The sequence below is a fragment of the Lonchura striata genome, chromosome 12, assembly GCF_046129695.1.
Source record: "Lonchura striata isolate bLonStr1 chromosome 12, bLonStr1.mat, whole genome shotgun sequence".
NCBI lineage: Eukaryota > Metazoa > Chordata > Aves > Passeriformes > Estrildidae > Lonchura > Lonchura striata.
In genome coordinates this window covers 13,514,620-13,529,744 of record NC_134614.1, presented here as the reverse complement: position 1 = coordinate 13,529,744, position 15,125 = coordinate 13,514,620, and the positions used below count along the sequence as shown (strand labels likewise).

Below are 15,125 nucleotides of genomic sequence, written 5' to 3'. Positions count from 1 at the left end.
ACTATAGGCTGGACTGATGTTCATTATTTTTAAAATTGTAGCTGGCTTCGCAGTTTAAAGCTGTCAAGCTTTGAGTTTAGTATTTATATAACAGAAGTCTTTTACACTGAAAAATTAGGAAAAAGGGTTAAGAAACATGCAACCTTATTTTCAGCTGATATAGTGATTGTTGTTATTGCTGTTGCTTTGGGAGGAGTTTGTCTGATTTGGGTTTTTTTCAGGGTGCTGCTTTTGTGTGGTTTGTTGGTTTTGAGGGTTTGGTTGTTTTGGTTTGGCATTTTTTAACATATCTTTATTTCCAATCTCCCTTTTTCCACATTTGGCTGTTAAACTAGGAGAGACTATCATATGAAAATACAAAAATGAGTGATTACTCAAGTCTTCAGCTGGTAAGGGAGCAGCTTTTGTAAGGAACCTTTTATGTATTGAAGTTCGGAAACTGGGGTGGGGTCAGCCAGAGTCTCAGCTTGACAGTGCCAATTACAGCTACAGCAAGATGAACCAAGGAACAAATCCATTCTGCTGAGAGGATGGAGAGAAAAGAAGAGACATGAACCTGTATCTTTGAAAAAATAAAGGGGCTTGAAATCATCTACCAGTCAGTGAACCGCTTTTCCCACGGCAAAAGCATCAGGCTGAAGATTCAGTGAATGTAAATGGCAAGCTCTCAGTCCTAATTGGAAGAGCACTGGTTATTTAACAAATGTATCCTTAGTCTAATGTTCTATTCAAGTAAATATTAAGCTTTTTTTAAGCTTTCTTCTTCTGGACAGTAATTATACATAGCTCTGCTCAGTCTGTTTGATCAATTTTTACTCGATTCCTACTGTATCATCCTTCAAGTTTGCCCATTATCACAAAGTCTTCAAGGCTAGAAAGGCTCTAAACCCCCTATGTAATGCACAGACGGGAAAAAGAAATACAGCTAACTCTAATACCTTCCCTTCCTCACAAGCTTGCAGGTGTTCTATTTTCACTGTCTAAAAAATCAAAGTCATCAGCTCATTTCCTTTCCTTTAGTACAGTCCCTTTAAGAAGATACTTTCCATCATGTTTTACTCAGCACTCATAAATAATACAGATAATTGCAGATGGCCATAGCAAACAAGCTGAGAAAGTATACAGATACAGCACAAAGAAAAAACAAAAATTCTGATGTGCTCCAAAAGCAGAAAGAATTCCTGGCAAATAGAAGTGGCTGCATCCAGGTCATTTTTTTAGTTGATGTACAGCAATCTGAGAGCCAAAAATAATAAAGGGACAGACTTCAGACAAAGCTATATAAAGATGCTGGCAACTCAGTTTCTTTTACAGCAACACATTTTCTACCTAATCCTCATGTGCAAAACACAGTTATTTCTTCCCTAAAAATCTGCATTAGTAAGGAGGACTACTAGTCATAAAAAGATAAGTTTAAACCTCCAAAACAGATAAGCAGTGTTCAATTAGGAGGATATTATGCTGACTATAATAAGGAACTCAGAGAGAGTCCAGCCAGCCACCCAAGAGTTAACATCACGCTTTTCTCATCAAAACCTCTTCCAAGAGGTTAAGCACACAATAGACTATCTAAAGCACAGCTAGAAAGGCTGCTTGAAATTCCACACATGTGCCTCAGCAATGTATTTCTATTAATGTCCAGTGTGTGTCAGCGTGAAGATAAGGTACCAACATCATGTCCAACCAGCCAGCTAGAGAATGGGACGCCGTGTAAAACATTGTCTGATGCTTAGGATCCCGGAGAACAGCGGCGTTTGCAATCTCACCCGCTGCACACGTGCCTGATAACACCAACAACGAGGAGAGGCAGCAGGAGCAAACCATCCTGCAGCTTTGGGAAAGTAAAAAGATGGAGAGACAAAGAAGGAAGCAAGCAAGAATTAAAATAAACATCAGCAAATTGAGGCAGGTTTGAGGACGTCCAACTGGAGCAGAGGGAATAAACAAACTGGAAAAAACCTCAGTGAAACTTAGTCTTTGTATCAGCTCACTTTAACTGTTCTTTAAGGTGAGAAATAAAAAGTTACATCAGTGTTTATTTTGATTACTCACACAATACCATTTAGAGTCAGTTTGAATCTACTAGTATCAATCCAACAAAGCCATTTGTACTGGGACTTGTGGAAGACACTGCATTTGAGGATGATCTTGACCAGGACACACCTGCTCTGTTGGGCCTGGCTCTGGCAGCCTGAGAAGCCCATGTGTTGCCATGAGCAGCTGGGGAATTCCACACTGGAATACCCGTGCCAGCTGTGCTGTGCACTGACAGGTGCTATCACACAGATACATTCCACCCCATCAGGAATCTTCCTATTAGCTGAACAGTTTGCTAATTTAATCTGTAACTTACCTATGCTTAAGAAAGGCAAATTGTATGTGGATGAAGGGGTGGAATGAAGTGATTCAAACTAGGACACCACAGTGGATGGAGGAGGTGGCGATCCACGCAACAGTTAAGACACAGTTCGGCCTTTGGGCCCATCTTGTGCTGCTTATGCCCCCCTCAATGAGCTGTAAATTAGAGCAAAATTCTCTACTACACAGTAGTCTGATAGCAGAATAAGAAGACTCAGTACTAGTTTTGTTGGACCAGTCACAGAAAAATATCAACATATTATTCTCCTATTTCTTTATGAATTTAATATTTTGCAGTTATACATAGGGGAAAGTGAAGGCTAATCTTATCTTTTACTTATTAAATGATGAAATGGCTTTACAGTAACCCTAAATCAGAACAAATGAATCTTGAAGAAGTTTCTGTGGAGTACACAGACTTGACAGACAAAAAAAAAAAGTGTGAAATACAGGCATGGAAAATTGAAGGCAAGACAGGGGAAGCAGGCAGCACCCAGACAACTTCAATTTGTTGCAGCTGTTGGATTTTAAAAAAGGCCAACCTTGTGATAAGGTCTCTTAACTCAAGAGACTACAAAAATGAGAAGCTCAAACAACCATCAGCTGCTGAAGTCCACAAAAACTCTCCAAACACAAATTAACCTTCAGTCAGGAGATAAAAGACTAGCTGCAAAAATTGGAAGTTATTAAAAAATTCTATAAATGTCTGACAAATCAGAGCAGCAGTAGCAGGAAAATAAGCAGTACATAGGCAGACTCTTACCCTTAGCCAGGTAACACCTTCTCCTTCCCTCAAGAGAAGAGGAAGTTCTCTTTTGCATTGGCTGTGTTTTCAATTTCTGCCTTTATTGTAGTGCAAGCTCTTCAAAATTGCTTTAGTTAAATTTAGACCTCACTGATGCTCCAGAGAACAGAAGTTATTAGCTTGCTGGAGGTAGAAGACATGTAGATAAAGCCTCACCATGCCAAGCTTAAATTTAAAGCAAACCTTTCCAAAGTCCATAATTTAACACTTCAAGGTTATTTTCCATAGGGATCCCTTAAATGTTTAATGTTTTAATGGTTTCACCAAGTAATTCTTTCACTGAAGAAATAAACCCACTTTTATAGTAGAGGGTAGCAGACAAAGAGCAGCCCAATTGTAGGGAAAAGGAGGGATGTTCTGGCCTGAGACTATAGAATAACAAACTACTAATTTTAAAGTCTCCACATAGTAATATATTTTCTTCAGCAGAAAGTCTGGAAGAGTGTCTCAGGCTCACACAGCAAGATTGAGAGGGATACAAGGCACAAGGACTGAAGCTATTTAAATCCCCCTGTCAATAGTTTGCAACATTTGGTAATAAATCATTAAGTCTCAAACCTAAAAATACATCTTTCCATTTGTATCAACATATTGAAAAGGCAGCTTCATTTAATTAGTGAAAGAATTAGCTGTCAATTAGTGAGGGCAATCAAAAACGACTGCATTGCAACTTCCAGCCCAAGACACTGCCACTCTTGCTAACCTGGCTGGGACTCTTACCTGGCTCTGCAGGCACTGAGGGCAGGTCTGTGTGTTTGACAGACAGCCTGTGAATGCTCTGCAAAGAGCCAAACCACAGCAAACCATGCTCACGAGGATGTGCTGCTCCCACACTGTAGGCAGGAATGAAGAGTCTAATAACTAAATGTACCACTTATTTTCTAAAAAAAAAAAAATTAAAAATAATCTAAAAAAATTATATTTCATAAACACATATAAAAACCTGTTGCTGACAACTGCAGCATTAATGAAAATCAAACTGAATGGGCCTTTTCCTCATTTTCCACTATTATTTAACACAAGCCTCCATACTTTCAGATTTCAATCAATGTTTTCTGCCTCACCCATTAAAAACTTCAATCAAGAAATACAGAAAATAAAAAGCCAGGAAACACCAAACCTCAAGTGTTAGCCATGTCACCTCCCAGAACCAACCAATTTTTTACACACAGGTTTACAGCTTTAGAAAGGGAAGGGTTCAGCTCAGTGTGCTGTGTTTTAGCTGTAGAGCCTACAGCACCAAATAAACTGTCCCTGAGGTGAGCAGTTTCCAAACCATAACACAGAACTCACAGAGACAATACCTTTCATTACATCAACTCAAATAAAAACAGGGAGGAAAAAAAAAGACAAGTTTTGACAATAGAGACCTGACCTTGAAACCAGCAGTGTCACTTCACTGATGGCTCCACACTGCCACAGTTCCAACAAACACCACGCTACTGCTGGGCCTCATCCTGTCACTACAGCTTGTCACAATGGTAGGAGATTACACACAACAAAGCCCCAGTTAATCTAGGAATGCTTACCTTTGGCTAATCAGCCAGGATGAAGCTGATCCCCAGCTTATCACAAAGTAAATGAAAGCCTTAACAAAGTAAATCATGTTCAGCACAGTTTCTGAAACAATCTTCAGTACCAGCTCAGCTGCATCTACTGCTCACACTGATCAACAACAGTAGGGAATTCACAGCAAAAAAACCCACAAGATTCACTTAAAGCTTCATCAGTTACTGGGAATATAAAGGAAACATTGTACAAATGGGCTGATTGGATCATTCCTGCATCCCTATAAAGTAAAAAAGAAAATATCTGATCACCCCCTAACAACAAAATTCTCCTCCATTGTAGCAATCTATGAACTGGCTGTTTATGCTGTTTTCAGTAATTTTAAGCAGTTTTACTTCCACATTCTTTGAAATGGAGAAGAAAACATACCAGTTAAAATGTCAGCAGCCCTATATACACTAAATCAAGGGTGGAAGTGTCCAAAGTATGTCATAGCATAGCCCAAGAATTCAGAATGCTACATTCACAAAGTGATTTTATCAAAACCCACTGCTTCATCAAAGACATTCCCAATCATGTATTCTTCCTTCATCCCATCTTTCCTGAATCAAGAAGAGGAGATGAGAGGCTCTGAAAAACAAAGATATATCTGGGCAAGAAATCATCTGAAAGAATTCAATGGCCTACAACCAATTACAATCAGCTACTGAAGCAACCTGAAACAAACCCATATTCTTATATTTCCTTTCATGCCCATTTGAGCCACGCTAGTCACAACAGCCCAATGCTGGAACCACCAGAAAGCAAAGGCTGCCATTCAGCAAGCCAGTGAGCAGGCATGATCAGAAACACTGGGAATAGCAAGTCATCCATCATGGACTGCTGGAAAAACTTTCCAGCAATTATGAATTCTCTTCTCAGTCTGTTTCAAGCAGCCAGTGCCTGTCAGTCTTGTCTGAAACAGCTGGTCATAGTGCAAAGTCTGCCCTACCATCACCCCATTTCTGAACTCCTTCTTTCAAAGTGAGGAGGAAGACAACGACTTTTGGTCAATAACTCTGACAAAGCCATTATCCTTGGGGTATTTAATGGGGAGATAAAAACTTCAGGGCTTTGCACAAATCATATTAGTTCAATGCTCAAATCCGGGTAATGCTTCTTTTCAAAGTATTAATTTCATTTATTCTATTTGCTCTCCCTCTGTCCTGATAACACAAGTGCACATGGCCTCTAAATGAGATCCTCCTATTTTATAAGTTATAATCCTCCCTTTCTCGAGTAGTAATGAGATGTCTTTGCTTAATCGCGTTTATTCACCCCCCAGATTCTGCTTTTATCCATCCCCATTCCACATTGATTTGTCTTAAAGGTTTCAGTGAAAACCATCAGGCACAGAGTCCCTGGCTCCAAGAGGCTTCTGATGCATATCCTACACATGCTGCTCAACCTTCAGGGATTACAAAAGCAAAAATGAGGAAAAAGAGCAGCTTTGTTTGCAAAGTTTCCTTTATTGGTAGGAAGGAGGAAAAAAAAAGAAACCCAAAAGAACTGAGAAGTTAAGGGGACAAGTTTTGATTAATTGGAAATGAAAAAGGAAAGATTTCTCGCATAGGGGAATGGTGAGACTATTCACAATGTAGTCAAGCAATTGAATAACTTGACCGACAACTTTGCAAGTTCCTCATGCTAGAAATAGAAAAGGATTTAAAGATAGCTGTGTTAATTCTTGGGTATTTCACATGAGACTTAAGGCATGGCACCAGCATTAGTTAAACACCCTAGGCCTTGCTCTGAAACACTGTACATATAATCCTTGTTGTGTTGTAAGTACCCACAACATTAAATTATTCCAAGACTCCATTCAACACCATGATCCTGCAGTGCTGCACAAACAAACAAACAAAAAAATTATCTCTAATACAAATTGGGGAGAGTTCTTCTACAGCAGCTTAGCAGACTACTTTCATTTGAGCCAGTCCCCAGGGTTAATCAAAAAGCCATATTCACTCAAAGAGGAAAGTAAATGCTGCACTATTACTTACAGAGCTGTTTTGTTTCTTAAACTAAAGCTGTAAGGAGTTTTACTCAAAACCAAAGGAATCTAGAAGCTAAGTACCTTGTTCAAAGTCATTAAAAGAAAAAGAAAGGTCATGACAAAAATGTAGAAAAGGAGACAGGTATTTAACTCTAAATCCCTCTTGAAACCAGAAACTTCAAGGAGAAAAAAATTAGCTAAATAAAATATACAAACCACAATAAAATAACAATAAGTTTTAATCTGCACCCTGCCCTATAAACAATCCAGTAACTGGCCCCAGAAGCTGACAGCAAGTTCCATATCAAAGGTTAATTCTAGTCCACCCTCTCTTTGTGTGCACCATAAAATAACACTGAAGTACTTATAGCAATACTTCCAATAATAAAAATCAGTGAGTGAAAGCTATAAAGAATAGATTAAATGACATGCAATGTTCAGAACAACCACAATGAAATCACTTCAAAATACAGCTATGGTACTTGGATTTATACAAGTGCAATGGTTACAGGGGAATGTTCCAGCACTGCTGCAGACAACAGTACAGAAAAGGGCTACTAATCACTGAACTATTGATATGTTAAGAGCACAGGGCAGTTCAAGATCTTAATGCAAATACTAAAAAAATGAATAAAATTTTCTAATTATATGTGGCATAGTTCTCAATTTTTACCAAATTAAGTGCTCCTTAAGAAGCAAATTATTCATTTGTTATTTCTTTCATGGAAGTTGCCCAATTTTTAATCTCATTTCCCTAATAGGTCACAACTACAACAAAAACAACCCTGGAAGTTTCTCTCTTATAAATGTAAGCAGATAATTTCCATTGCTATCTGCACCTGGATTACAACTAGATACCTTGAGTTCCACTACTATCTTCTACATGAAAGAGAAGATTGACACAAGATATGGATGAGCAGCTCATAACCAGTATTTTCCCCATTTGCTGGGGCTGAAAAACAGAAGAGCAAGAAACACTCAAGCCCTATTCTAGAAGGCAAAGGAGAGACATAGCTGGAGTAGGATTGAGTCAATACAATAAGGTAACCATGCCCAAAAGGAAACTGCAGCTGAGATAAAGCAAGTCTGATAGGGATCCCAATAACTTAAGTCTGGCCACGACAGTTCCTTTTTAGGAAGATATCTAGAAGCTGACAAACAATAGCTCTGTCCTCATCTTTGCAAGGACAGACTAGACTACCCCATTTTTTAAGGATCCTAAATTTATGACTGATCAAGAGATAGTTAAAGAGCAATGAAACATAACAGTTTTTCATTCTTCCACCACATTCTGGGCTAACACACTGTGGTCACTATTTATCACAAGCGGACCCTAATCGGATTTTTACAGAGCATAGTATGGGTATGCAACACTACAGGATTGAAAGCTAATTCAGATAATAAAACAGCTTTTCTATGTGAGCAGTCAGGTTCCACTCATTTTAGAGGTGTCCTCTTTGCATTTCACAAATATTGCATGACTCTGCTAGTCACATTTTTTTCAGGATTACACTACACCTCATTGCAGTAGGACAGGCCTCTATTTTGAGCAGTCATATCTTTAGATTGGACAACAAATCCACCGACAACTTCTTCCCCTTGCTCTTACAGAAGCCAGTTAATTGCATTCATAAAGAGAATATTGTCTCTCTAGTGAAAAGAGTGTTAATACTGCACCTGCTGACCCAAATGTCCTTTGCACAGGAGCAACAGTCACCGGCCTCAGACATCACTGCTCAAGCTCAGCAATGATCCCAGCACCCCATGGCCAGGGTACAATCTGCTAAGAGGAAATTTCCTGCCACACAGCAGCCACTCACAAGCTGTAACTATCTAAGAGAGCCATCTCAGACACCTACCAATCCAATCATACACAAATTTTATCATGGAGACAAAGCACAGTTGGGACCAAAACCACAAACAGACCAATTCACAGAAGAGAATTACTTTAAAGACTGTTAACCACCAAAGTGAAAATACAACCTCTTGCTTTCAAAGCCTCTAAGTCTTAGAACATCAGCACTTCCAAGGGTATAGGTGGGAAATACTCTTATATATCTGCTCTGTTCTCATGCTCTCCATCAGCAGCTGCTAGGAATCACTGCCAGAGACGGACTACAGCTATGAAGACTTTTTCTTTGAATCACTGTCGCCATTCTTATATAAATTTTATTTATTCAGTTCCCAAAAATATCTTTATATTATAACCTCTAAATGCTTCACATTTTGCCTGGGGAGGCTAGGCCTGTTAGCATTTAACATATTAAAAAAACCTCATGGGACTCTTCACTTTCAAGTACACATTGGTTAAGCTACAGATCAGTAGGATGAAAGAACCACAATAAAGATTATCCATACTCCAGTCTGTTCTTTCTCTAAGCCATCCTTTCAGTATGCACCAGGCAAGGAGAATTCTCTTGGTCTAGTTCTCTCACTAAAGTTTTAACAGCACAGTCTAAAGGAATGAGCAGTTGGATCTCACTGTGGCAAGCATGGCCCCACCTCACTGTCACGCTCTGACACCACTGCAGGTCAGGAAAAAGTGGCAGCTCCAGTAAGACTCTGAACTAGTTACAGACAGTACACCATTGCCATAGGGATGGCAGTATGTAAAAGAAAACAATATAAAATAGTAGCACGTGAATATTAAGCACCAATGACAATCCCAGTGTACTGCAGTGATTGACAAAAGCTTTTTGCTCTACTCAGCCTCATCTCAGCATACTTGTGCCTCTTCTCAGCACTGGTATGACAGCAACCTAATGGGTCATCATAACACCAAGGTGCCTGACTAATAGTAAAAGCTGCAGCAAGAAGTCCCCAAAAGTCAGTCTGCCTGCTGGGCAAGAACAAATTGGTTTGGGAGTCAGTGGTGTGTTCAAAAAAGGGTTTATGCTTTCTGGGCTCTAAAAATCAATCCTAGACCTTCCTCAAAGCATTGCAATACTTGACAGTTTTACAACAGCTGTTCTGTTACCAGATTTATAAAAGACTCAAACAAATGAAAACATGATTACTTTTTATCAATTTGTGTACATGCACTATTATACCCTAGAATAAAAACAGAGCAAAGTCTCAGGATATATCAGGTCAGCAGAATTTAATCCTGTATATATTGAAACATTTATTTCATACACTTGAGAGTTCAGAAGAGTTCTCTGAAGCTAGACAAGGACCACATAAACACACACCCCATACTCCCTGCCACTGGTAGAGCTGCACAGCCATTGTTCATGCCTTGGCAGCACAGAGTGACATGGTGCAAGTGGAGCTTGCAGCTGCACTGCGAGCCAAATGTTAAGTGATGAGTGAGGTGAGGAATGTTTCAGCCTAAATCCAAGTTTCTAAGTTCATCACACAAGTGACATTAAATGAATCCCCTCAAGCAGAGCCATTTTAGCCTGTGCAGGTTGGAAACATAGCAGGGGGTTTGTTACTTACCAGCTGGGCTGCTCTCTGCCTCTCCACAATAACACTGTTCCTTGCCTTGGCCTCACTGGCTGCTTCCCTTTCTCTCTCGGCCAGCCAGAGTAACTCCTCTTGGACCAGTGTCTGTTCTTCCACATACCTGTATGAGCATAAAAGAAGAGAGAAGGTCATCAGCAGACTTCTGGCAACATGGCTTGTCATGGAGTACCCCTGCTTAGAGCCAAAACACAAATCCAGAATCTATTTGACACAAAATCTGATCACAGTCCCATTATCAGCAGGAACTCAAAAGACCAACAAACTTTAAATATGACCTGGAATTCCAGTGAGGTACAGCTCTGGCAACAACAGCAGGCATAGCACCACATAAGCTTATAATTCTATTATATTTAGCTCTATTAAGTACTTAATTATCACCTGAAAAGAGTGAAAATAGGAAGCAGTTAGCCAGACAAATAGACATTGCTTTGGAAAAGATCAAGGGATATACAACAATAAAAGGAATCAGCCTGGCTGACAATGCTGCTCTTTGGCTCTTCCACAGGAAAGAAAAATCACACAAAATGTATGCAGCAACAGCACTGAGAGAAGCAGTCCTGAACCAAAAAAGGCTTCAAAGCCTCAGGTATTAAAACATAATCATAGAATAGAATCACAGAATTGTTAAGGTTGGAAAAGATCAAGTCCAACCATTAACCCTATGCCACCATGTTCACCACTAAACCACATCCCCAAGTGTCACATCCACAAGCTTTTTGAATACTTCCAAGAATGGTGATTCCATCACTTCCCTGGGCAGCTTGTTCCAATGCCTAACCACCTTTTCAGTGAAGAAATTTTCCCTCATACCCAACCTAAGCCTCCCCTGGCACAACTTGAGGCTGCTTCCTCCTGCCCTGTCACTTGTTACACTTGGGAGAAGAGACTGATCCCCAATCTGGCTACAATCTCCTTTCAGGTGGTGTAGATCCACGAGGTTCCCCCAAGTCTCCTTTTCTCCAGGCTAAACTCCCCCAGCTAGTCCCGAGCAGACCTGTGCTCCAGCCCCTTCCCCAGCTCCCCTGCCCTCCTCTGGACACACTCCAGCACCTCAATGTCTTTGTGCAGTGAGGAGCCCAAAACTGACCCAGGATTTGAGCTGTGGCCTCACCAGTGCCCAGTACAGGGGGACAATCACTGCCCTGGTCCTGCTGGCCACACTATTGCTGACACAGCCAGGATGCCACTGGCCTGCTTGGCCCCCTGGACACACCTGGGCTTGTGTTCAGCCACTATCAAATACACACCTATTATGCTCAGACTGAAGTAAAACACAGACATATGCATACATAGATATATTCCCAAATGAGTTAAACTCATTATTGTCTTTTTCAAGAGCTTCACCTCACCTCCTGTAGAGATCCTGCTCTGCAGCAGAGTCACTTGCCTTTGGTGGCTGAATTCCTAGAAAGGAGAAGAGAAACCTGTGACAACTAATAGTACTATAAATGTAGTCCTTCATCGCATCATAAATTGTTTTAGGATAATTTTTTATATTACTCATCAAGAGAAAAAAGAAAGGTCAAGAAAGTTAAGTTTGATGGATAGAGTTTGATTTTATGAAACAGACACACCAACAGCATCATTTTCAAACAGGCACACTGAATAAACCATGCTACAGAAAACTTCTATGTGAGGATATTAACTCCTGAAATCCTTATATATACTGAAATGTATATACACTGAGCATGATTGTAGACCTATTTTCCATTTCCTTCCTCTAGTTCCAGTAAGTCTTCCTCTTGACCTCCTTCTCTCCTTGTAATTAAAAGGGATTCCACAAGTGAAGATGAAATTGGCAGTTCAGGCCATCCATAAAGCTAGATATACATTCAGAAAAGACATAGGCTGACAGCAAACAAAACCCTAAAAGCAAACCCTAATGTCATTTTTGTCTGGATGCCTTAAACAAATCCACACTGCTGATATACATCACCAAAGTCTATTTGAGAACCAATAGAAATCAAATTGTTTTCTGACATGTAAAGAAAGACTTCACAAACCAAGTTTAAAGTTCAAAGTTCACAAACCACGTTGTCATCATCCACTCAGCCAGCTGTGCTTAGACAGGTTATCTTTCCCTATGAGCTTCTTTCCATAGAATAAAAAGCAGTACTTCCCTCACCCATGCACAATATACACAATATGCACAGCAGACAACAAGGCAGCTTGCCAGAAATTAAAAGCAAAATATTTCTGCCTTGTTTACTGCACGTTGATCTGAAATGCTAAAAATGCTCACAGAGTGATACAGACTAACCAAAGAGCTCCTCTCACAACGGGGCAGCACTGAAAACCACCAGCACCCTCTGTGACAGGCAGTACCTGTAGGTCTGGGTTTCCCTTCTGCAGCCAGTGAGGATGGAGCTGTGCCATTGGATGCACGGGGAGATCTCTGGTTGTCCCTTCTACTTTGAGAGGATCCTTTCATCCGGTTCACTACATCTTCAGTGAGCTGAAACACAGAACCAGCCAAGTCAGCTTTTCACTGCAGGCCTCCCCGTTTGTTACTTCCCATGATAGCACAGAAGCGCTCTCAGTTTCCTCACTGCAATTTCCCTCCAGTCCACGCAGTCAGCACTTGCATGTTGACTTTACATTTTTAAAAGCCATACCCTATCAGTAAGTGACAAAGTCTCCAATCTACTGCCTGACCCTAAAAGCTTCACTAGACAATCATTCACAAACACCAACAAAGGTGGAGACCATCCCTAAACAAGTCAATTCCTTGTATAGGGAAAAATTTACCAGAATTGGAAGGAAAGGAATTAAGCAGGTTTTAATCCATCTTTTCCTCTTCTTGCTCCATGTTTGCTAACCCAGCTCAGCATGGCAGCCATGCTGCAACCCACATGACAGACAACAGCCTCCCACCCACATAAGGCTACAAACACTTTTGCAACCTCAACTTCATTTTCACCCCCTGACTTGGGTTCAAACCCATGAAAAAGAAAGAAAAGTTAACTTAAAGTTTTCTGGCAATTCAGTCCAAAAGGCTTCTCACAGCACTGTTAAAATTTACCCCTTCCTCCTGCCAAGGTCAGAGGGTCTGGCTGCAGAACAAAACCAAATGAGGCTGTTCCCCACCTAGCTTGCCACAGTAGAAGACATATTTTCAGCTATACCACTACTACCCAACTTAATAGCATTTTTTGTACCATCAATTTACATTATTATCATGCCCAATTCCTAATTTTAAAGACACAAATCCTTGTCTATATCCTGTAAAGATAAAATAGGCAAAGACAATTTTACCTCCATTAAATACTTTAACAAGTATTTACAAACAAGATAGGCACAATCTTAGCTAACTTTTGTCAAATAATTAGTCAAAATGGGATGAAAAATAAGCAGCCACAACAACACTCTGAAAGTTCATTTCTGGCAGATTTTAGGGAGAAATCATATAAAAGGATCATGAAGCAAGAGCAATGAAAATTATAGTAGTAATAAAAAAAAAAGCCCAAAACTAACATGTAAAAAAAAAAAAAAATATATATATATATAAACGGGAAAAACTATTCCTTAACGGTAGCACCACCACTCTCTAGGGCTTATTTCCACAACACACACTTGTCAGTCTCCGACCGAAGGTGAAGAAGCAGTTCCCCGCTGTCCCTCCCGGAGCATCCCTGTGTGCAGGCTCTCGCCTCGCCCTGCTCACACAGCGGTGCTCTGCCCGGGCACCGTGAGCAAGGGCAGAGCTGTCTCCTGCTGGGAGCATCACGCTGCTTGCGCGGCACAAACGAGGTCACCGAGCAGCGAGGAGGGAACGAGGGCTGAGAGCAGAGCTTGGAAGTGAAAATAAAGAGCTGGCGTGCCCCAGCTCGACAGCAGCCATGCCCAGGCCCCCAGCCCTCTTTCTCACCACTCTCCCCATCACTTCTCCAACCCCCCACTCCTTCAGCCTTCCCGGTTCCACTCCCTTCGTCCCTGCTCCCCCACATCTTCCAGCGCTCCACCTCGCTCCCCCCACCGCCCGGCCGGAGCCCTGCGCAGCCCGGCTCCCTCCGCCCCCGGCCCCACGACACCCCCGGGCGCCTCACCCGGATGCCCTGCAGCACCCGGACGCGCTCCCGCTCATCCAGCCCGAAGGACACGCTCCTGCCGCTCTGGCTGCTCTCGCTGCCGCCCATGCCGCCCGGGGTCGCCCCGTCCTCGCCGCGCCCCTCTCCCGCACCGGCTGCCAGCAGCGCCTCTGCCCTGGCAGCGCCTGCCAATATACCCGCTCCCCATTGGCGGCGGCCGCGGGGCGGCCAATAGCGCGGCGCGGTGCTAGCGGCCGGGCGCGGTGCACGCTGGGGGATGTAGTTTTTTCCGCGAGCGGGCGGCCCGCCCGGTGCCGGGGATGCGCAGGGCAGAGAGGCGGCTCCGGGGCAGCGGAGAGCGCCGCTCCTGTCCCGCTGAGCCCGCCCTCATGACCGCTCCTGTCCCGCTGAGCCCGCCCTCATGACCGCTCCTGTCCCGCTGAGCCCGCCCTCATGACCGCTCCTGTCCCGCTGAGCCCGCCCTCCTCGCCGCTCCTGTCCCGCTGAGCTCGCCCTCCACGCCGCCCTGGCAGTGAACGCGGCACCAAAACTGCCCGCACATCTTCCGCTGCTACACGTCCAAGGCACGGCGCTTTGCCAAGCTGAGGAAGGATGACCTCTCGTCAGGCACAGCAGCTGCGCTGGGAGCGGAATTCACCTTGCAGCAGCTCTGCTCCAGCCAGCGGGGCCGTCCCCTGCCCTGACACACACGGGCGGGTCCTGCACAGCTCAGGCCAGGCTGATACAGTCCCCGTTGCCAGGCATGGCTGAGCCAACAGCCAGAACAGAAGGAATGAGATAATGCAACACAGAGGCAGCTGAACCAAGAAATAACAGCTTTGGAGAATCTTTTTCAAACAAGCTTTCTGCATTCCCAGAAATATGGGCCAGTTGGTATCAATGTGCTACTTATCTACTCGGC

At 42.5% G+C, this 15,125-nt stretch overlaps 1 protein-coding gene across 2 annotated transcripts in view; it reads right to left on the bottom strand.

Annotated features, from left to right (window-relative positions):
- CHCHD6 (coiled-coil-helix-coiled-coil-helix domain containing 6) overlaps window positions 1-14,408 on the bottom strand; it is a 109,131-nt gene extending 94,723 nt beyond the window's left edge. For both annotated transcript variants that reach the window (XM_021532034.3, XM_021532045.3), the window contains exons 1-4: window positions 14,222-14,408; window positions 12,501-12,630; window positions 11,525-11,579; window positions 10,149-10,275 (exon numbers count right to left, since the gene is read on the bottom strand). In XM_021532034.3, the coding sequence (XP_021387709.2) occupies window positions 10,149-10,275; window positions 11,525-11,579; window positions 12,501-12,630; window positions 14,222-14,311 (402 nt within the window). In that variant the 5' untranslated portion in view covers window positions 14,312-14,408. The remainder of the gene's footprint in view (window positions 1-10,148; window positions 10,276-11,524; window positions 11,580-12,500; window positions 12,631-14,221) is intronic.
- Window positions 14,409-15,125: the final 717 nt, after the last annotated feature.